The sequence below is a fragment of the Nicotiana tabacum genome, chromosome 4 (assembly GCF_000715075.1).
Source record: "Nicotiana tabacum cultivar K326 chromosome 4, ASM71507v2, whole genome shotgun sequence".
NCBI lineage: Eukaryota > Viridiplantae > Streptophyta > Magnoliopsida > Solanales > Solanaceae > Nicotiana > Nicotiana tabacum.
Genome location: NC_134083.1, coordinates 73,669,469 through 73,692,548, shown reverse-complemented (window position 1 = coordinate 73,692,548; position 23,080 = coordinate 73,669,469). Strand labels below are relative to the sequence as shown.

General features: G+C 40.2%; 1 protein-coding gene across 3 annotated transcripts; it reads right to left on the bottom strand.

Moving 5' to 3' along the window:
* Positions 1-2,339: 2,339 nt before the first annotated feature.
* Positions 2,340-23,045, bottom strand: LOC107786971 (pentatricopeptide repeat-containing protein At5g66520-like). 3 transcript variants are annotated; one of them, XM_016608487.2, is made up of 6 exons: positions 20,775-23,045; positions 18,969-19,070; positions 18,825-18,885; positions 18,571-18,739; positions 2,735-2,868; positions 2,340-2,601 (listed from the first exon to the last, which is right to left on the bottom strand). In XM_016608487.2, exon 1 carries the CDS (start codon positions 22,686-22,688, stop codon positions 21,069-21,071), a length of 1,620 nt encoding a protein of 539 aa, XP_016463973.1. In that variant the 5' UTR covers positions 22,689-23,045; the 3' UTR covers positions 2,340-2,601; positions 2,735-2,868; positions 18,571-18,739; positions 18,825-18,885; positions 18,969-19,070; positions 20,775-21,068. The 3 variants fall into 3 exon arrangements, 2 of the variants coding, with proteins under 2 accessions (XP_016463973.1, XP_016463972.1); XR_001648260.2 differs by lacking the exon at positions 20,775-23,045 and adding an exon at positions 19,181-20,766 and having other exon boundaries at positions 2,340-2,868; XM_016608486.2 differs by having other exon boundaries at positions 2,340-2,868.
* Positions 23,046-23,080: the final 35 nt, after the last annotated feature.

Here is a 23,080-nt window from a genome sequence, read left to right as displayed (position 1 = left end):
ACTATATAAGTCCCTTTAATTTAATAGAGATTTTATTCATTAAAATTCAAATGATATTATTGAGAACAACAGAATAAAATAAAAAATAAAAAAATATTTCAAGATTAATAAAATATATATCTTCTCTTATATTACAAAAAGAAAGCGATCAGATAAAAATATTAAACAAAGTAATATGCTAATAAAAATTTATATTAACAATGTAAAATTACTAAATATGGGATAATATAATAAAGAAAAATGTAGAACAAAAATGTTCTTCAATGACTATATATCGTATTGATAAATAAGATGACAATTTTAATTTACTAAAGCAATACGATCTAATATAATTTAATTAATATTGTTTAATATTGACCGCGCATCGTACTGGTACACTACTAGTTATGTTAAAAGGAGTAGTAGACAATGATATTAAGCCAAGTGATACATTAATAAAACATCATATTAAAAATATAATAATACTAAATAATAAAAACTATAATAATAAAAATAAGAGACAAAAATGTTATATGCTGACTATATAATTTGTTTTTCTTTAATTTCATATAGTTTAGTTAATGAAATATTGTATTGAGAAGTAAGATGCAAATTGAAATTCTATTAATACAACATGATGTAATATACTGAAAAGATAAATTATAATTTAAAATAATTAATATTCTGTAATATTGACCGCGCATCGCGCGGGTTATAATACTAGTATAAAATAAAATAAAAAACTTATCGAGAGAAAAAATTCTCCCCTCTAAACAAAACTCTCTTAAAGAGTATATTGTAGATGCTATTGTATTGTTGTGTGAAGAAGGGATCCTCAATTTATAGAGGTCGCAACTTTTTTTTTTCGAGAAATGAATCTGTCAAATATGGAAGAGATCTATATTTTTCTTTTAAAAAGGTAAAAATAATTATATTAAACTCTTTGTCCTTCCTTCGAGAAAAGCTAAAATCCAAATATGATAAGAAAGAGGTCTTTAAGGAAGACAAAAGACTCATCAATAAGAAACTTTAAAATATTAATAAAGCATAATCTGCAAGTCCCAAGTTTGTTTGATCTATCACGGATAAGAAGTTTTCTCCTCTGCAAATTGACTTTCAAATATCATTACACCAAGATCAAGGAGCAAGTCTTTAATTACATGACTAGCCCTTCTCCTTAAAAGTTGGCAAATTCGAAAAAGCTAAATGCAGCTGTCTATGAAGAATGAAACTACTGACTCATTTGGATTGACTTATTTTAAGTGACTTTTAAGTCAAAATAGCTTTTAAGTCATAAGTTAGGAATTATAACTTTTGGCTTGTTTTTGTCATTTAGCTTAAAAACAAGCGCTTAAAAGTACTTTTTACTCTATCCAAATACTACAAAATAGCTTAAAAGTTATTTTGGTTTAAAAGTACTTAAAATAAGTCAATCCAAACGGGCTCGACATCTCCTTTGGCAGAGTAGACTTACATAATGGCAATGAGGATTAATATAAGGCAGGGTACTTAGGACTATATTCGATAGGGTACCTAGAAGTTGGGACATTTGCACGCCCTCATACATAGGTTGTGAATTATATGGTGCTTGAAGGACTGAAATCGCACTCATAGATATCATTGAAAAAATTATATTTGCGATTTTATCATTTATAAAAATTATTTATGTTTGACTACATGTGAAATTTTTTATCTTTTCTATTTTAAAGAAATTTATTAAAATACCATTTAGTAAGATTATTAATGTGGTCCAGTTAAAATTGTCATCTCTAAAACGTAAAATTGTGAGTAATCCCCTTCAGTTTAAAATAGTCGTATTTTGGTTCTTTACTTACTAATATATTCCTTATGTTCCTCACGTAATTGAAACATCAAAGACAAAAAAGTAACACCGTCGTTCAAGTTTCTCCCCTCTAATGTTCTGTTCCTCTTGAATATCTCGAATGTAAATGAGGAGAAATCTCTGTCAAACAAAAAATAGTGGCGATTTGAAGACCGCGGGAGCTGCGGAACGGTAGACATGCAGTGGTAGTGATTTTCCCCAACAAAGATTTGTTATGTTCGTTAATTTTTACATGTGCGCCATAATAAGATTTTTATACTTCATGAATAGAAGAGAAATACCTACTCACTTCAATTTTTTATATCGCATCAAAATTAGACAAAGGTGAGAAGGCATGTGCCAGCAACTAAACGAGTAAATTATGAATAGTTTATGTGAAGAAAATAAAAAGAAATTTCTCTCCTTTATCTTTCTCCTTCCTTTTGCTAAATCCGACATGATGCAAAAGAATAATAAGGTAAACAATTAGGTATATAACCTATTTCTAATATTCGAATATTAAAAGTAGATCATTCCAAAAAGAGGCAAGTTCACTAGTTGAACCTATATGGGGAAAATCAAATGATCATGTTCCATAAACAGCAGCCGCAATACACACTTCTCTTCATCATCGCAAAATTTTGAAGCCATAAGGGCGAAAACATTCCTGTACAGTCAACTGTTCGGATAAACTGTTTGCCTTATTCACCATCTACGGCCGAATTAAGTTTCCGCGAAAAGCGAAACCACTACCAAATCTTCCACCTCTTGCCTGGTCTTTCTCTTGCGACATTTTATCACTGATTAATGAGATAGTGGGGTTGCTTGAGTATGGGTGTAAGAAGCAAACTATGATGATGGAAGGCTTTTGAATAGAATTTTGTTCGTGGATGATTCTCATATATCTCAGTTACCGAAAATGAAGAAACATACCAGCTAGAAACATATCAAGGTCATCAGCAAATACATCAAAAACCGCACCCTTTCCATCAGCTGTCAAAGTAAGTCCTTTGATTGATTCAACCTTGTCCTCGGGTAGAAACCTCCGCAAAACATTATATGCAAAGCTGCCATCATATTAACAAAGTAGAAAAAATCAACAGAGGAATTTTTCAACGGAACAACAGCAGGCTCTGGCCATAGACATAGCAGCTCTCTCACTGAGCTTCATGTCATGGTATGACTTGTTAATTGGAGAAAGTAAGAACACTGTTTAGGGAACATTGGCTTAAATACTCACGAAGGTGCAAAAATGGGCCTCCCACACTCAAGAAGTAGCGTAACACAGTTCTCCACAGGGGCGGAGCTACAGTAGTGGGTGCGGGTTCGGGCGAACCAGTGATTTTTTCCGGAACCCTGTATTTGTATTGAAATATTTACGAAATATTGTATACGGTCGAAATGGATTTCAACCTTGGCATGTCCGGTACGGTTCGAAGGGTAATGTATCGAAATAAGATCCCGAAAGGGGGCACGAACTAACCTAGAGCCCGGGGAGGCCGGTCCGTGTTGAGATCGATATCATAATCAAACTCGAACAAGAATCGAACCATGGCGCGGGTAGATCTATCGTGCTGATAATCCAAAAACCAACCTACATCGACCTGGAATCCATTCGAGGGCTCGAACCAAAATCACAAATTCGAGCCGAAATCAAGCTCGAACCAAAATCTAGAATTCTAAGCAAGATCGAGCTCGCAGACAAAAGCCGTTGTAATCCCACTAGAGGGAATCTTGGCAGAAATTATGGAAAAACCGATTTATCATGGGTCTCCCACTGAATGTTTATTTTATTATGCTTAGAGCCAAACCCGTTCACTATAAAAGGGCTTGTTTATCATTCTTGTAGGGACATCTTTTTTGAGACTTACACTATCACAAATTGTATTATTACCTCTACAAGCAAGAGTGATCTTTCTAGTTTCTTAGATTGATTCTATTTTGCTAAATTCTAAAATTCACTGTTCATAATTGATTTGCCTAGATTACGTTTTCTCCAATCTATATTCATACTTTTATTTATCCTAGCATTCTGTATTAAGTTGTACCATATATCTTCGGAACTGCGTATAGATTCAACTCTATCCATTTTTTCGGGTAAACAGTTTAGCGCTCACCGTGGGGCAGAGGATAACAGTGGTCACTTATTTCCAAAAACACCTTCAATTCAGGTTCGGCTACGAATAGCCACCGACCAAATGGCTTCACCGACCGATTACGAAGCTGGCCTTCAAGATGAAACCAACAACTTGGCACTATCCGAGATTCGAGCCGAAATACCACTAGATGTCAATTCACAAATTGCTTTGGAAGCAAACCAGCGTTCCGAACCGGAAAGAAGCATTTAGGGCGGTGCTCGATCCGTAGCCCAAGACACCCAAAACCCAGAGGAGATCGGGGCCAGCTTACGCATGATCTTCGAGATGTTGCAAGACCAGCAATTAACGATAGCTCAGCTACAGAGCCAAACTCGCGCACAAAGCAGGCCGGTTTCCAATCCACTTCGAGAGGTCACCCCCAAAACAGAGCCTGCCATAGTAAAATCTAACAAGCAGGAATCGGGGACTACTCCCGGAATTACTAAATTGCTCGAGTAGCTCACAAAACGAGTCGAAGCCAACGACAAGAGGGTGGAAACGTATAATTCCAGGGTCGATCAAATCCCGGGGGCTCCACCAATGATAAAAGGGCTTGATTCAAAAAAATTCATACAAAAGCCTTTTCCATCAAGTGCGGCACCGAAGCCAATCCCCAAAAAGTTCTGTATGCCCGAAATTCCCAAATATAACGGTACGACCGATCCTAACGAACATGTCACCTCTTACACGTGTGCCATAAAAGGCAACGATTTGGAAGATGATGAGATCGAATCCGTGCTATTGAAAATGTTCGGGGAGACCCTCTCGAAAGGAGCTATGATTTGGTACCACAATTTACCACCAAATTCCATCGATTCTTTTGCCATGTTAGCAGATTCGTTCGCAAAAGCGCATGCTGGTGCCATAAAGGTTGCAACGAGAAAATCAGACCTCTTCAAAGTAAAGCAAAGGCAGGGAGAAATGCTGAGGGAATTCGTATCCCGATTTCAAATGGAACGCGTGGAATTACCCACGGTCACCGACGACTGGGCCGTACAAGCTTTCACCCAAGGATTGAACGAGCTAAGTTCGACAGCATCACATCGGCTGAAGCAAAATTTGATCGAGTATCCGGCGGTAACTTGGGCAGATGTGCACAACCGATATCAATCGAAAATTAGGGTCGAGGATGATCAGTCGGGGACTCCGTACGGACCTGTTCATCAGAAAAGGACAGTTATTAATCAAAAGCAGATCGACAGAGAGCAAAGGTCAAACAGAGACCGATATCGACCGTACGTCACCGATCGAGTAAACAATGGTTCAACACGCAACGCAATTCGGAACAATCAAAGAATTGATCGGGGACAAAATTCTCGGGGGCTTAAGAGTAAGAGCGGCTTCGACAAATATGCCGAGCCTATAGAAGCACCTCGATTATCAGAATATAACTTCAGCGTTGGCGCATCCGCTCTCGTGTCGGCCATCGGATGCATCGAAGAGACTAAATGGCCTCGACCAATGCAAACCAATCCTGCCTGGAGAAATCCCAATCAAACGTGCGAATATCATGGTACCCATGGCCACAGAACGGAAGATTGCAAGCAACTAAGAGAGGAAATAGCTCGCCTATTTAACAAAGGGCATCTTCGGGAGTTTCTGAGTGATAGGGCAAAGAGCCATTTTAGAAGTAGGGATTTCAGCAAGCAGAACGAGCAAGAAGAACCACAGCACGTTATCCACATGATCATTGGCGGCACCGATACCCCCCGGGGACCGATGCTTAAGCGCACTAAAACATCAATGGTGAGGGAAAAGCGATCTCGGACTCAAGATTACGCACTTATGGGGACTTTGTCCTTTGGTGATGAAGATACAGAGGGGGTCATCCAACCTCACAACGACGCACTGGTAATATCTGTACTCGTAAATAAAACTAAAATTAAGCGTGTGTTGATCGATCCAGGTAGCTCGACCAATATCATCCGATTGAAGGTAGTAGAGCAGCTCGGCCTACAGGATCGGGTCGTACCTGCAACTCTGGTCCTAAACGGGTTCAATATGGCATGCGAAACCACCAAAGGGGAGATAGCCTTACCAATAAACGTGGTCGGAACTGTCCAGGAAACAAAGTTTCACGTGATCGAAGGCGATATGAGGTATAACGCCCTTTTCGGAAGGCCATGGATCCACAACATGATAGTCGTGCCTTCGACCCTACACCAGGTCCTCGAATTTCCGGCGTCGGGAGATGTCAAAACGGTATACGGAGAGCAACCAGCCGCAAAAGAAATGTTCGTCGTCGACAAAGCCAAACCAATGTCCTCACTTTCGCCGATAAAAGGATCGGGCCCGGAAGGAGAACGGGACACCAAATAGCAATCACAGACAGCGACTTCAACCCAGCCAGACAACCAGAAAGTCGAAGAGGATGGAGACCAAAGGGTCCCTCAATCTTTCGTAATTCCCGATGACTCCGATGCCACAAAATCGACGATCGAGGAGCTAGAGCAAGTCATATTAATCGAGCGTCGGCCCGAACAAAAGGTATACTTGGGAACGGGGTTAAGCCCTGAACTCAGGAAGAAACTCGTTCAATTTCTTATCAATAACATCGATTGTTTCGCCCGGTCCCATTTAGATATAACAGGGATCCCGCCAAACATAACAACGCATCAGCTAAGTTTGGACCATAGGTTCAGAACGGTGAAGCAAAAAAGAAGACCCCAGTCTGATAGAAAGAACGTCTTCATAAAGGACGAGGTAACCAAACTTCTCAAAATAGGGTCTATTCGGGAGGTAAAATATCCCGAATGGTTAGCCAACGTAGTTGTAGTCCCTAAAAAAGGGGACAAACTTAGGATGTGCGTGGACTATAAGGATTTCAACAAAGCATGCCCCAAAGATTCTTTTCTGTTGCCCAACATCGATCGCATGATCGATGCCACGGCCGGCCACGAGATCCTCACTTTTCTCGATGCCTATTCCGGGTATAATCAAATACAGATGAACCCGGAGGACCAGGAAAAAACCTCATTTGTCACCAAATATGGAACGTATTGTTATAATGTGATGCCCTTTGGGCTAAAAAACGCAGGGGCCACTTACCAACGCCTAGTGAATAAAATGTTCGAAGAACAAATAGGAAAATCAATGGAGGTTTTACATGTTAGTCAAATCCCTGCGCGCAGAGGACCATTTAATTCATTTGCAGGAAACGTTCGAGATTCTGAGGAAATACAAAATGAAGCTCAACCCCGAAAAATGTGCCTTCGGGGTCGGTTCGGACAAGTTCCTCGGCTTCATGGTATCACATCGGGGAATAGAGATTAACCCCGATAAAATCAAGGTTGTTGAAGACATCACCGTCGTAGACAGCGTGAAGGTCGTGCAAAGACTAACGGGTCGGATCGCCGCCCTAAGCCGATTCATATCGAGATCATCCGATCGAAGTCATAAATTTTTTTCTCTACTCAAAAAGAAGAACGACTTTTCTTGGACCCCAGAGTGCCAACAAGCATTAGAAGGACTAAAACAATATCTATCAAGCGCACCACTGCTTCACACTCCAAAAACCGATGAGAAACTTTGTTTGTACTTGGCAGTATCGGAAGTCGCCGTAAGTGGTGTCCTAGTTCGAGAAGAGTAAGGTACGCAATTCCCAGTTTATTATACAAGTCGAACCTTAGGAGAGGCGGAAACTAGATATCCGCTCCTAGAAAGGTTGGCGCTTGCACTGATAAGCGCCTCAAGGAAGTTAAGGTCATACTTTCAATGCCATCCCATATGCGTATTGTCTACTTACCCGCTTCGTAATATTTTGCACAAACCCGAGTTATCAGGCCGACTGGCCAAATGGGCCGTCGAACTCAGTGGGTACAATATCGAATATCGACCCCGCACGGCCATCAAGTCTCAAGTCCTAGCAGACTTCGTGGCCGATTTCACACCAGCCCTCGTACCCGAAGCCGAAAAAGAACTGTTGAAATCAGGTACATCATCGGGGGTATGGATCCTTTTTACGGATGGGGCTTCAAACGTAAAGGGATCCGGGCTGAGTATAGTTTTGAAACCACCCACGGGTGGTATTATTAGACAATATATTAAAACTATCAGGTTGACTAACAACGAGGCTGAGTACGAAGCCATGATTGCAGGTCTCGAGCTAGCTAGAAATTTGGGAGCAGAAATCATTGAAGCCAACTGCGATTCCTTGCTGGTAGTAAGTCAAGTAAACAAAACTTTCGAAGTTCGAGAAGGTAGAATGCAGAGGTATTTAGATAAACTGCTTATCACTTTGCGCCATTTTAAACAATGGACTTTACGGCATGTGCCACGGGAACAGAATAATGAGGCCGACGCACTGGCGAATTTGGGGTCATCGGTCGAGGTAGATGATACGGGCTCGGGGAATGTAGTTCAACTTTCGAGATCGGTAATCGAAGGACACACCGAAATAAATTCTACAAGCTTAACCTGGGATTGGAGAAACAAGTATATCGAATGTTTGAAAAACGGAAAACTCCCATTGGACCCTAAAAATTCCAGAACCCTACGGACCAAGGCTGCTCGATTCACTCTGGCTTCAGATGGAACACTGTACCGAAGAATGTTCGACGGACTATTGGCGGTATGCTTGGGTCCGGGGGATGTCGATTATGTCCTACGGGAAGTGCATGAGGGTACTTGCGGGAATCACTTTGGAGCCGACACATTAGTCCAAAAAATAATCAGAGGAGGGTATTATTGGATCGATATGGGCAAAGATACGAAGGAATTTGTTCGTAAATGTGATAAATGTCAAAGGTTCGCACCGATGATCCACCAGCCCGGAGAACAACTCCACTCGATCCTATCCTCGTGGCCTTTCATGAAATGGGGAATGGATATCGTCGGCCCTCTGCCATCGACCCCAGGTAAAGCCAAATTCATTTTGTTTATGACTGACTATTTTTCTAAATGGGTTGAAGCGCAGGCGTTCGAGAAAATAAGATAGAAAGAAGTTATAGACTTTATTTGGGATCATATCATATGCCAGTCCGGGATACCCGCCGAAATAGTATGTGACAATGGAAAACAATTCATTGGCGGCAAAGTAACAAGATTCCTCGAATACCACAAGATAAGAAGGATAATGTCGACGTCGTACCACCCCAGTGGGAACGGGCAGGCCGAATCAACGAATAAAACTGTCATTCAAAACTTAAAGAAGAAGTTGAACGATGCTAAAGGGAGATGGAGAGAAATCCTACCCGAAGTCCTTTGGGCATATCGGACAACATCAAAATCCAGTACGGGGGCGACCCCGTTCTCCTTAGTATATGGATCCGAAGCATTGATACCAGTCGAGGTTGGTGAACCCAGTGCTAGATTTCGATTCTCGATGGAAGAATCAAATAACGAGGCTATGAACACAAGCCTCGAACTATCGGACGAAAGGCGAGAAACTGCCCTCGTCCGAATGGCCGCCCAAAAGCAGCGAATCAAAAGGTATTATAATCGAAGAACTAAGCTCCGTCATTTCAAGCCTGGGGACTTAGTGTTGAGAAATATTACCATCAATACCGGGAATCCGAATGAAGGGAAGCTAGGACCGAATTGGGAAGGACCATATCATGTACTCGAGGACATCGAAAAGGGATCGTACAGGATCGGCGTTATAAACGGCAAACAGTTATCAAGCAACTGGAATGTATCACATCTAAAACGGTACTACTGTTAAGGTACAACCTTTCCATATTCGTTTATATCTCGAAACTGACCCCTGCAGAAGTCCGAACAAGGGACGGATCTCTCATCAAAAAGCACGCGTTGCACTCTTTTTTCCTTAGACCGGTTTTTATCCCAAATGGGTTTTTCGGCAAGGTTTTTAATGAGGCAACCACTGGTCATGCAGCATTTATAATAATATTCGAGGCCCCGTAAGAGAGTTACTTCACAGCAACAGGGTCCCGATAGGAAAACTGTAAAGAGCCAAATGGTCGAAGCGAGCCATGCTCATATAAGTTGGTCTGAACCCAGGCGTGTAATAACATGCGAAGAATTAAGATATAATGCGACCATTAAGCCTACGGGCTATTTTTTAATTCGAGTTCGAGCAAACATTCACCCGGCCATTAAGCCTACGGGCTACATTAATTCAGGTTCGAATCATTCACTCGATCAAGCCTACGGGCTATTTTCTCATTTCGAGTTCGAGCAAAAACTCACTCGACCAAATAAGCCTACGGGCTGCATTAATTCGAGTTCGAATCATTCACTCGATCAAGCCTACGGGCTATTTCTCATTTCGAGTTCGAGCAAACACTCACTCGACCAAATAGCCTACGGGCTGCATTAATTCGAGTTCGAAAAACTCACTCGACCAAATAAGCCTACGGGCTGCATTAATTCGAGTTCGAATCATTCACTCGATCAAGCCTACGGGCTATTTCTCATTTCGAGTTCGAGCAAACACTCACTCGACCAAATAGCCTACGGGCTGCATTAATTCGAGTTCGAATCATTCACTCAATCAAGCCTACAGGCTATTTCTCATTTCAAGTTCGAGCAAAAACTCACTCGACCAAATAAGCCTACGGGCTATTTCTCATTTCGAGTTCGAGCAAAAACTCACTCGACCAAATAAGCCTATGGGCTATTTCTCATTTCGAGTTCGAGCAAACACTCACTTGACCAAATAGCCTACGGGCTGCATTAATTCGAGTTCGAATCATTCACTCGATCAAGCCTACCGGCTATTTCTCATTTCGAGTTCGAGCAAAAACTCACTCGACCAAATAAGCCTACGGGCTATTTCTCATTTCGAGTTCGAGCAAACACTCTCTCGACCAAATAGCCTACGGGCTGCATTAATTCGAGTTCGAATCATTCAAGCCTACGAGCTATTTCTCATTTCGAGTTCGAGAAAACACTTACTCGACCAAATAGCCTACGGGCTGCATTAATTCGAGTTCGAATCACTCACTCAACCAAGCCTACGGGCTACATTAATTCGAGCACAAGCAAACACTCGCTCGACCGTCACGCCCACGGGCTATATTCTCTTCAAAATCGAATCGTTGACAATTAATAAGTCTAAAGGGTTACATTGCCCCAAGTTTGAATAAACGCTCGCTCGGTTGCAGAGACTACGAGGTTCAAGTTTGATTAAGTGGTTTAATACATTATTGAAATATTCATAAGGCAAATCACAGCAACCCAGGAAACAGAAGCAAAAGCAAGTCGGCGAAAGAAGAGATATGCCTATACACAAAATTTATCTACATGGGTGGCTACAGGAGCAAAAGCGAAAGAAGAGATATGCCTATCTACAAAATTTAAACAGGAGCGGTCTCTTCTTTATCCCCCCCCCCCCCCCCCGTTCTCGGATCCGCTTTTGCTCCCATCGTCGTCGTCATCATCATCGAAAACCAGAGCCTCAGCATCAGCTTCGAGTTCTTTTTCCCTTTTTATCTCTTCCGTGAGATCGAAGTCGTGAGCATGAATCTCCTCGAGGGTTTCTCTCCTGGATCGGTACTTAGCAAGTTCGGCGACCCAATGCGCCCGACCATCGGCGGATTCGGCTGCCTCTCTTGCCTGAACTTGGGCAGCTTCAGCATCAGCCCGATAGACGGCCACGAGCGCATCCGCATAAGTCTTTGCCGTTTCAGCATCGGATTCGGCCTTGGCGAGTACTGAGGCCAACCGAGCCTCGAGCTCCTCAATTCTCTTTGCTTGAACCAGGCCTTTTTCCTTCATTTTCTGAAGTTGGGTTTCAGACGACGATAACTGGGCTCGAGCAGTCTCTTTTTCTGCAGCAAAGCGGTCCATACCTTCTTTCCACCACAAGGATTCCATCCTTATCACATCGACCTCCTCACGCAGCCTCCCTATCATCTCGATTTTTTGCTGCAGCTGTGAGACCGAAATGTTAGCTATCGTTCCGGTATCGAACCCATAGGTTTTCAAAAGCATCATTACTTGCTCAGACAAACCATTCTGGTCTCGATAAGCCTTGTCCAGCTCGGTCCGGAGATCTTTTATTTCCTCCTCTCTCTGCCCTAAGGAAAGTTTAAGAGAGTTCCTCTCGTCGGTAGCGCGTTTCAGGTCGGCCGCATATCGATGCAGCTCATTCTGGGAACGAGAACATTGTTCTCGATGGACTGCCGTAGCCTACGAAGAAACAAGAAGCAAAGTTAACGAAAGACGAACATAAAGGCAATACCAACAAAAAGATTTTTAAAAGACTCACCTGGTTCAAAGCCTACCGCAAACCGTGAAAAAGATCTGATTCATCACCGGCAACGTCCTCGATACCAGTAAACAGGTCACGAAACGGATCCTCTTCATCGTGAGGCCTACCTAGATCGAGGGCCCCCAGAGTTTGAGCTTCCCGAATCACCCCTGCAGAAAAAGCGGGAAAGGTAGGCGAGTCCTCGATCGCTGCTGCCCCAAGTGACTCGCTCGGAGCATTCCCCTCGGCTCGGAGGGGTTCGAAGGGCTCTTCGATTGTAACCCCTGCCGGTTGATTCCGATGAGAAGCGTCTTCGACATCCGATAGTTCGGTGACTCTACCAGAACCTCTCTCCGGTATATTTTCGGTTCGAGACGGAGCCCCATAGGGCATCATCGATCCAGCCGGCATTGAAGCATCGGTGGCTCTCTTCGTCCGGACCGCCAGCGTGGGCTCATTATCCTTTTCTTCTTCTTCTTCTTCTTCTTCTTCTTTTTCATCCCTTAGGCGCAAAACGGATTCTACAGTCAAAGGAATAACATTCTTGTTTGGCTTACGAGCCGTCCTCTTCTTCGGTTTTGGAAATTCGGGCAACGAAGCTCTCTTCCTTTTATTTTCCTTCACCGGCTTTGGAACGAAGGTCGAGACATCCTCCTCATTAGACAGAGGTCTCAAGACCGCGTCCTTACCCAAACCTACATATGGGAAACCTTATAAAAAATATATCGAGAAATGCCTCGCCAGAGTCCGAGAAATGAGCTTACCGTGATTTTTGGCCTCTCATCGACCCTTAGACAAATCACGCCATGAGCGTTCGGCGTATGTGGAAGTCGAAACAAGAGCCCGTACCCAATTCTTGAGGTCGGGAACCGCTCCGGGCATCCAGGGAACCGCTACATCACGAAAAGGGGGGTGTCGATAAGAGAACAAATGAAAGAACAAAATAGAAGCAACAGCAAAATCACACTTACGTTTCAAATTCCACTCCTCGGGAAAGGGCATCTTTTCAGTCGGGATCAGGTCCGAAGTCCTTACTCGAACGAACCTGCTCATCCAACCCCGGTCCCTGTCCTCGTCAATACTCGAGAACAAAGCCTTGGTAGCCCGACGCTGGAGTTTTATTAACCCTCCCCGAAAAAGTCGGGGACGGTACAGCCGGATAAGATGATCGAAGGTGAACGACATCCCCTCGATTTTGCTCACGAAATATCGGATCAGAATAACGATTCACCACAAAGAAGGATGGACCTGGCCTAAGGTTACCTGATACTGTCGACAGAAGTCGATAACGACGGAATCGAGGGGACCCAAAGTGAAAGGGTAAGTATATACATTCAAAACCCCTTTCACGTGAGAAGTGATGTCTTCGTCAGGGGTAGGTATTATCACTTCTTTTTTTCCCCAATTGCAGTCCTTTAACAGATCGAGGTGCTTCTCAGTAATCGAACACATGTACCTCGATACCGGCTCACACCAGCCAGGGACCGATGAACCTTTATCAACTTTAAAATCTGAAGTAAGGACGCACGCCCCAGGGACATACTCCTCTGGCCGTGGTTCCGCCGGTGTCTTATCGGCGACACACTGTGAAGATGAAGCTTTCTCTTTCTGAGGAACGGTTTGCGATGTTTTTGCCATTTTTGAATTCAAAAATAAGGAGTAGAAAAAAATGATAGAGATTTGGTAGAATTGAGGGGTCCTTTCGGAAAGAAATCACAGCTTTTGTTTTTTGGTAAGCTGGAGAGTATAAATAAGAAATTGAGAAATTTTAGAAGATACAAGATGTAAAAATGGTAAAAGATAAAGGTGAGAGTTATTTATAGGTTCAAAGCGACGGCGGTTCATTATCAGCAGTGGTCGACCACTGCCTGACATGCATTAAATGCCTTGAAAGACTAAACCGACAGGACAACTATCATGTGCGTCATGGTCGAACCTGATGGAATCGACAAGATATAATCCGATCGAGCTGTTGAAAATCATATCGTTTCTCGCCATATTTCTTTCTGAGAAACGAAGGGACTATCTGTATACAGTCAAAATGGATTTCAGCCTTGGCATGTCCGGTACGGTTCGAAGGGTGGTGTATCGAAGTAAGATCCCGAAAGGGGGCACGAACTAACCTAGAGCCCGGGGAGGCCGGTCCGTGTTGAGATCGATATCATAATCAAACTCGAACAAGAATCGAACCATGGCGCGGGTAGATCTATCGTGCTGATAATCTAAAAACCAACCTACATCGACCTGGAATCCATTCGAGGGCCAAGATCACAAGTTCGAGCCGAAATCAAGCTCGAACCAAAATCTAAGATTCTAAGACAAAAGCCGTTGTAATCCCACTAGAGGGAATCTTGGCAGAAATTATGGAAAAGCTGATTTATCATGGGTCTCCCACTGAATGTTTATTTTATTATGCTTGGAGCCAAACTCTTTCACTATAAAAGGGCTTGTTTATCATTCTTGTAGGGACATCTTTTCTGAGACTTACACTATCACAAATTGTATTATTACCTCTACAAGCAAGAGTGATCTTTCTAGTTTCTTAGATTGATTCTATTTTGCTAAATCCTAAAATTCACTGTTCATAATTGATTTGCCTAGATTACGTTTTCTCCAATCTATATTTATACTTTTATTTATCCTAGCATTCTGTATTAAGTTGTACCATATATCTTCGGAACTACGTATAAATTCAACTCTATCCATTTTTTCGGGTAAACAAATATATACTGTCCGAACCAAGTAACAAAAGGGGTCTTGATTCAACGGTAAAGGTTGTGGGTTCGCTGGAAAAGATGGGGGTTCGATTCCCGCTGAAAATAGTGTTTTATTTTAAAATTTAGAACCCACACACTTAAATCCCTAGCTCCGCCTCTGGTTCTCCATGGAAGAAAGAAACGACTAGTCTTGATCTCAGAGTAACCCTAGAAAGCAAGAGACCAGTCTAGTCAACCATAAGGCCCTTTGGTTCCAACACCAAACAAGTAATGAAGAGAAATACTTACAGCTGCCTTGGCAAGCAATTCCACTGGTGATAGTTCAGAGGCAGCCTTGAAAGCAGGTATTACACTACATATTTCTTTTCTATTATATATTATATATATTTATTTTTTTATTATATAGAAAAGCCCTAATGGTCGACCAAGGATAAAGTGGTAATTTCACATAGCTGGTCTTAAATTGAATTTTTATTGCTCTGATGAAATACGTGTCCTTCCTCACATTTTTCCTTCTAGAATCCTCTTTCACTATTTCTTTGTTAATCATCTACCATTTGCTATGAGTTCAAGCCGTAATTGTCTGTCATTAGTAGTAGACCTCTCTCACTAACCTTTTCTTATACTTCAAATCTTCTTTAAGGATTTTTACTTTTTATTATCTCTAATCAGACTTTAAACACAACTCTGTGTTTCACAATTTGGGATAAACTTGTCTACTGCTTTTTGCTGAATGAACTCTTGAAGCAGCAATCATCTACTAGGATGGAGTATTCTTGGAGCTTTCCAACTGCTGAATGAAAATATTGAGGTATACCCTTTCAATTATTATTTTGAAGGGTTTATATGTTATTTTTTTCTTTTTTTATTTATGATAATTAGTCAGTGGAAGGAAGATTCTCTGCTAATTTTGAGGTATAACCCCTTTGAAAAGTTGAATTTTTTAAGGTTTAAAACAGGGAAAATTTACTAATCGCTGATTTAAAATTTTGATGTATAACCTCCTTTTATATTTTTGTTTGCATTGTCGGACTACATTCCACATTGATTCCTCATCTATGCTCTTATAGTCCTGTTCTTTCGCTCCCTGATTTTTGTGTGTTTTCATTGTTTCTCTTTTGATTCTTCTTCCAACCTCCTCTTGAATGAGGTTCAAGGTTGATCCCATGATTAGAAATGGTAGCTTTTGTACTTTTGATTCCTTTATTTTAATATTTTAACTATTAAAATATTTTTAGGAATCCCATAATGTGCGAAGTGGGTTGTCAATGCATAGTCAGTGCAGTGTAAGGGATTTTAGGATCATAAAGGTAATAATCAGTGGTTAGTTTTTGATGAATCATTTTTATAGTTTAACTAGAAAAATTTGAGGAGACTGTGTGGAGGTTGTTTATCTTTACGCCATTTGCTTGCTTCAGTGGCTGCCATGTGAATAGCAAGAATAAGTCATTATGGATCAGTTACCTTACCTATCATGATTGTTGTTAAATTAAGAACTCTATACTGCATTTCAATTTGAGTACTTATTTTCAATTCACACCTCAGAATATTCATTCTTACCAAACAAAAATCATGGATTCAGCGGTACGGTGTCTACCTATTTGAACTTGCAGGATGTGCATTTCAACTATAATTTAGCTTATCAGCGGACATAACCAATGCTCACATAAGATATTAAAAAGTAGAATAAATAGTTTTATGCCTTGTTCTCTCTTTTCTTTTTATTGACATTTGTCTATGACAATATACTCAAGTCCTACTGGTTATAATTGAACAATCAGTTATGCAAAAGAATAATATGTTGCTACATTGGGTACTACAACAAGTTGTAATTCAAGTTCATGATTTTCGTTAAAAATACAGAATAATAACTTATGGAGTTAAGATTGTTATTCTTTTAATATAGCAAAAAGATCTAGGAAGAGATAATGTCGCGAATGATTACAATAGCACTTTGGTTTATATTGGATTGACTATTTACTTGTTATTTCTTTTTTAATTGATGTTCAAGTTGTAACTACATGTCTAATGATTTGCTATTCTCGATTACAGGAACCACATATGGCGGAGAAGAACACAATCAGCTCAAAATTTTCAAACATTTAGAGAAAAGGTAATTTCCTATTGCGCTCAACTGTTGAATACGAACTAAATACGAAATCCATATGACTTAGAGTCAACTCATTAATTGGTCTCCCTGTTCTTTTTTTTTTTTTGGGGCTAAAAACATCCACTTGCTATTTCAGTGATTGAGTTTAGAATAATGTATGAATACTTCTATCTCATCCATTTGAAATCATTAAAAGTAAACTAAAAGTTGGCATGTGTACTGCTATAACTTGAACTTAGTGGGATCACCTTCCGTGAGTAAAATACTTATCTAGCTCATCTTATGAATACCACTTCTCTCTTGATAGTTTTCCTTATATCATCTCAATTATTGAAGTTATCATCCTCTGAAATCTTCTCTACCTTACCTTATAAGTACAACATCTCTCTTTTGATAGTTCTCCTTCTCGATTACTGAAGTTATAATCTTTTCAAGTTGTATTTTGAGTCCTCTAGACATATTTTGTTGTTACTTACATTTACTTTTTTTCTGACACGCATAACATCTGGAATATTTGTAAATGCCTTTCCTTCTTTTACTTTTAGATTTATCATTATTTTTCTGTATATTCAGAGCTTATATTTTTGCTGTTTGTGGATTAGTGTACCATTTTGTCTTATTTGTTTCCTATGTTCTGTAGCCACATGTGCAGGTATAACTTATCTTTTTTCCTCCCTCCCTCCCTTTTTCCCTCCCTAGAAATACTAGCGCACATCCATAGTATTGTTCAGTTCTTCTGATGGGGTTTTATGTCTATATTTTGTGCCAGTTTTATGTCTTACGGAATAAGATCATATATACTTCTAAAAGTATTTACTTTCGATATCCTTGACACATAAAATTAATTAATGTAATGTATGATAGATACAAATGTTTATGTTCTACACTTCTGCTTGCTTATGAAATTATTTTTTAGCTTTGGTTAATAATCAGTCCATGTACAAGGTTTCGAGAAATTATAAGGAATACATCAATGCCATCTTGGAAGTGGTGTTGAGGTTGATCCACGAGCACATTCAGATGATATCCTAAAACTTATGATCGACCAAATCAAGATTTTTGACCAGCTTTTTTAAAGAAGCTTATACGACAATTCAGGACTTGTGTTCATGTAATCGAAACTAAGTGACTCAGCCTATAGGCTACGTGAAAGGTCAAGCTCCTAAGGTTTGGAGGAAAAGAATAGTAATGAAAGTCAGTAGGTTAGGTATTAGACATCTGATTCACCAATGTGCACCAACTGTTTCGACTTTGCAACTTAATAATTAAATGAGGATTCATTTATTTTGTTAAAAAACTAATGATGATAGCTAAGATGCAAGTTTTGTCGTGGTATTTGCGATGGATACTACTCTGCAGAATTTGAGAATAATGAACCTTGAATATTCCATATTTGGGTAATGAATATTGGGATTAGTCCTTTCATATTGGGTAATGAAATATTGGTTACTTCCTACGGCTTCTTTGACCATTCCAGTTGGATTCTAAATGAATTCTCCAAAGCATCATTAGAGAATGATAGTCGGTTTAAATCTACAATGTTGGGCCTGTGCCTTGCACGGGCAATTCTCATCTAGTATTTGCAAATAAATGAAATGATAAAGCGATGGTACATTAAAATCCATAAAGAGCACAAATGAAAAACTTACCTGTCAGAAATTTCAGCAACTGCTTCTGCTGCTTCTTTCCCAGCCGCTTTAGCAACATCAGCTGGCTGTGGAGCAGATAGATGCTCCAACTTCACACCAGATTCTCTTTCAATCCTAGAAATGTTGGACTACTTAGGATCATAAATCATTACAGCAACACCAGTATTTCCTGAATGGCATAACAAACAAATATAAGTAAGAATGTTCCTGAAGTTCAATGATCTAATGAAAGCAATTCCAACATCAGCAGTCACCTGCCCGTCCTGTCCTTCCAGATCGATGAATATACGCTTCGACATCGCGTGGAAGCTCACACTGACCATACATGTTAAATTCAGCATTCAAATACAAATAAAGTCTGAGCAACAAAGTCGAATATGAATTTAGTCATATCAAACCTGAATAATTAATTGAACGTCGTCAATATCCAATCCACGGGCTGCTACATTTGTGGCCACTAATGTCAGGAATTTTCCTGATCGGAATCCAGAAAGTGTAACCTGGAACAGCATACAACAATCAGGGAAAGAGTTTTTAGTTGACAATTGAAGGGATGTACCCCATACCATAAATATAAAATTTGTTGAAGGAGTCGAGGAAAGTGACTAACAGTCAACTTATGCAAAGTCCTGTTTGGTTTTTATATTTCCTATACATCAACAACAGAAGGTGATTTCTGGAGAAACTCTCATCCTCTTCAAGTGCAAAGTCATCAAAAGGAGAGCGAGAAGAATGGCGAAAGAGAGCACATGTTGTATCTCTCCATGCAAAGCACGTGCTCCCGCCAATAAGCCGGCTAGCTCCGAAGCATAACCCCTTGTGACGCTGACACAGACTATATTGTTGGATTTCTTGTTATATTAATAGTATTTTCTTTTGCTCTATTATGAACCTTATTTGATGTCATCGAATCTCTTTCATTGTTATCCCCAGTCACTTGCGTGTAACACGACTCCACAAAGCACAAATACAAGGCATTGGATGTGATTATCTTTTTTACTCCATATGATACGGCAACCTCATGCACAATAGACAAGTAGGATATTTAAGTCAAATTAATATGACAAGAATAAAAAAAGGATTGAAACGGGAGATTAAGAACCAAGAAATGAAATTTAGACGACAGACAAACACTTGTAAGTAAATTACAAGACCTGCATTCATGGTTTCACAAAAAGTGGAGAAGTGGCAGCACTGAAGCTGAACACCCTTTATGGGTAGACATAAGGTTGCTTAAGAACCTGGTGTTAGGCCAACAACACTTCCATCACCATCCCTACCATTCAAATTAGGCTCAAGAAATCAACAGTAAGCTAATTCTGGTATCGTTAGCCTTCCTAGAATTAAAGCAGTCACTATGGATAATTCTGGTATCATTAGACTTCCATACACAAGTCCCTTTTTTGCTTTCTGGTGATTATGGCTGTAAGCCAGACCATATTAGATTGCTAAATCCATGTGGTCATTTAGACGTCATAAATTCAGTTCTTCTTCCACAGCTGAATAGGACTTCACCATTAGCAAACATATACTTGGGTATGATTGGTATAATTGAAGGAATCCTGGCATCTGCCATGGTAAATAATTTAATCCAAGATTCTTTTACGCCGTAGTCCTTCATTACCCATAAATCAAAAAAAGTAGTTTCATTGCAGTAAACACAAATTATAGAGAGCATTCCTCCCAAAACTGCTAAGCCATGGTTGATCATGTCAGACGTCAATCACATTCTGCTTAAAATGTGGCTCATGTTGGTTCTTCAACACACTCACTCAGAGATATGCTAGCATCTGACTTAATGTTCAGAAAGATTGAACACTTTGGTCATCCATATACATGAATTTCCCATGCACCATACTCCAAACAAAGAGATACAGCTGAATTAAAATATGCGATTTGGTCCATAATCAGACTGACAGACTTGTAATAGATGCAATTGATTAGCTAATTTCAAAGATTATTGGACCATCAATTACCAATTATCTACGCCTCAAGTTTTCGAGGACTACCCCTTAAAAATCTCCCTTTTCTTGATGGATAAAATTGAAGTGTGAAAATGGTTCCAACATTTTGGAGTTGGAACTGTATTTTTCCAATCCGAACTCAAGATTGTTTTTCTGTTTTATATCCTAGTTCTTTTACAAGGTGTAGATTAGTTCTCACAATGTAAACCAATAAAAATCACATTTCAAGACAAAGAATACCTTTTGTTTTCTTTTTGGGGCATGAAAGACTTAGAAGTTAAAGCCGGCTGTAAGATCCTTAGCCAATTCGGTCTGGTGCCAAAAACGTTTTCTGATCTGGTGATACCTGGTGTTGACTGTAAAACCAGAGAAGCAATATCAATGCAGAGGTCATCAAACCTCAACGGGATGGACCATAAGTGTGGGATAGCCAAAGTGCGACTGTTAATGTCTTCGGATGGAATACCATGCTATGAGCACATATTGTTGAAAAACCAGTAAGTATTTTCACATATTAATAAAATTCTCTCTCCATCATTCCAGAGAAGGGCTCATATTAACTCTCCTTCCCATCTCATCACTCAAACTGGTTAATACAGACTTTATTTCTGTCATCAAAACTTGAGGAGATCCTCTTACAGAAAATTCGTGGACAACTCCATCAACTTCAATCATGCTGCATCCAGGAACTGTCTTCTCAATCCCTTTCTCCTTCATAAGGGCTCTAATCTCCTTAACATGGTCAAACCTACCAGCTTTGGCATATATATCGCAAAGATTAACATAAAAAGCATGGTTCAGAGGCTCCAAAGCAATCAAATACCGAGAAACCTTTTCTCCTAACTGAAAATTTCGGTGCTTTTGGCACCCACCAAGTAGTGCACCCCAAACGAAAACATCTGGCTCCATTGGCATACTTCTGATTAGCCCTTCTGCCTCATCAAAGAGACCAGCTCGACCAAGAATGTCAACCATGCAAGCATAGTGTTGAACTTGTGTCTCTATGTGATAAGCACGCCTCATCACATCAAAACACCTTCGGCCTATCTCTATAAGGCCAGAATGTGCACAAGCAGACAACAAAGCAGTAAAAGTCACAGCATTAGGCCTCACTCCAGCCGCTTCCATGTCCAAGAACAGCTCAAATGCTTCTCTACCATTCCCATTAAGTGCAAAAGCAGAAACCATAGCTGTACATGCCAAAACATCCTTATTTTTCATTGCCTTAAAAACATCAAGTGCTCGAGAAACACTCCCACATTTGCCATACATGTCTACTAATGCGGTGGAAATTACCATATCACACTCCACTCCACTCCTGTTCAAGTAATCATGTACCCACTTACCTTGATCAACTGCTCCAAGAGAAGCACAAGCTGAGATTACACTAGCAATTGTCATTTTATCTGGACTAACCATATCATCACCTGAAATTTGCATTTCATAGAAGAATTCTAAAGCTTCTTTTGGCCTACCTCCTTGTACAAACCCTGTGATAATTGAATTCCAAGTAATAATATTCCTCTTCTTCATTCTCCTAAACAACTCTAAGGCCATATCCAACTCTCCGTTTCTCAGACACCCAATTACCATAGAATTCCACGAAACAATATCCCGATTTGACATTTCATCAAATACCTTCCTTGCAATCCCCACTGACCCGCATTGTGAATACAAACTTATCAAAGAATTCTGCACAAAAACATCACTATGAAACCCAAACTTAACAACATGGGCATGAACACTTGTTCCTACAAATTCATTAACTCTGTTGACGCAATGTTTTAACACGAAGGGTAATGTAATACAGTCAGGTGTAATACCATCATTCAGCATTCGTTTGTACAAAATTAAGGGCTGAAATGAAGTGGGGTCATGGATTCTTGAAGCGTAAGCTCTGATCATGGAGTTGTAAATGAAGAGAGTTTTGCGAGGGACGAATCTGAATACGGCGTTGGCATAGATGAGAGACCCTGATTGAGAAAATGCGCAGAAGAAAATAAGACGAGAGATTAGGAAGCAACGGTCAGTGGTAAAGAGCTTAGGAGATGTAGTGATGTGGGCATGTATCTGCTTCAGCTTTCTCATGCTCCTGCAATTCTCAAGCAGGCATGTCAGTTTATTCTTCAAATTTAACCGTTGGAGCTCCATCATTATTTTCGTAGCTCCAACTTAATCTGCTTCTGTTGACATATTCTTTGTTGCTGGAGTATGTTTTATAAGTATGCTTCAACATTGCAGTTTCACGATTAGAATTTCAATGGGAGAATAATAATTAGATTTGAGAACTGTACTTGTTTCATTTCTGCCCACAGTGGGTTGCTTACTGTGTTTCACTGCTTTCATTAGAACCAAACTTTATAGCCGGTTTGGCCAAACAAAAATAAGAACTGTTTTTCTTAGTGTTTGGCAAACCTTTCAAAAACTGTTCATATTTTTTTCAAAAATATTTTTGGAGAGAATCTATGTTTTTCTATTTCTTCAAAACTGTTTCAAAAGCACTTCTTTTTTTCTAAAAATTTGACCAAACACTTGACTTTGAAAAA

What these genes read in the sequence shown, in the direction of transcription:
- LOC107786971 (XM_016608486.2), bottom strand. Translation starts at nt 22,688, where the DNA reads ATGATGGAGCTCCAACGGTTAAATTTGAAGAATAAACTGACATGCCTG.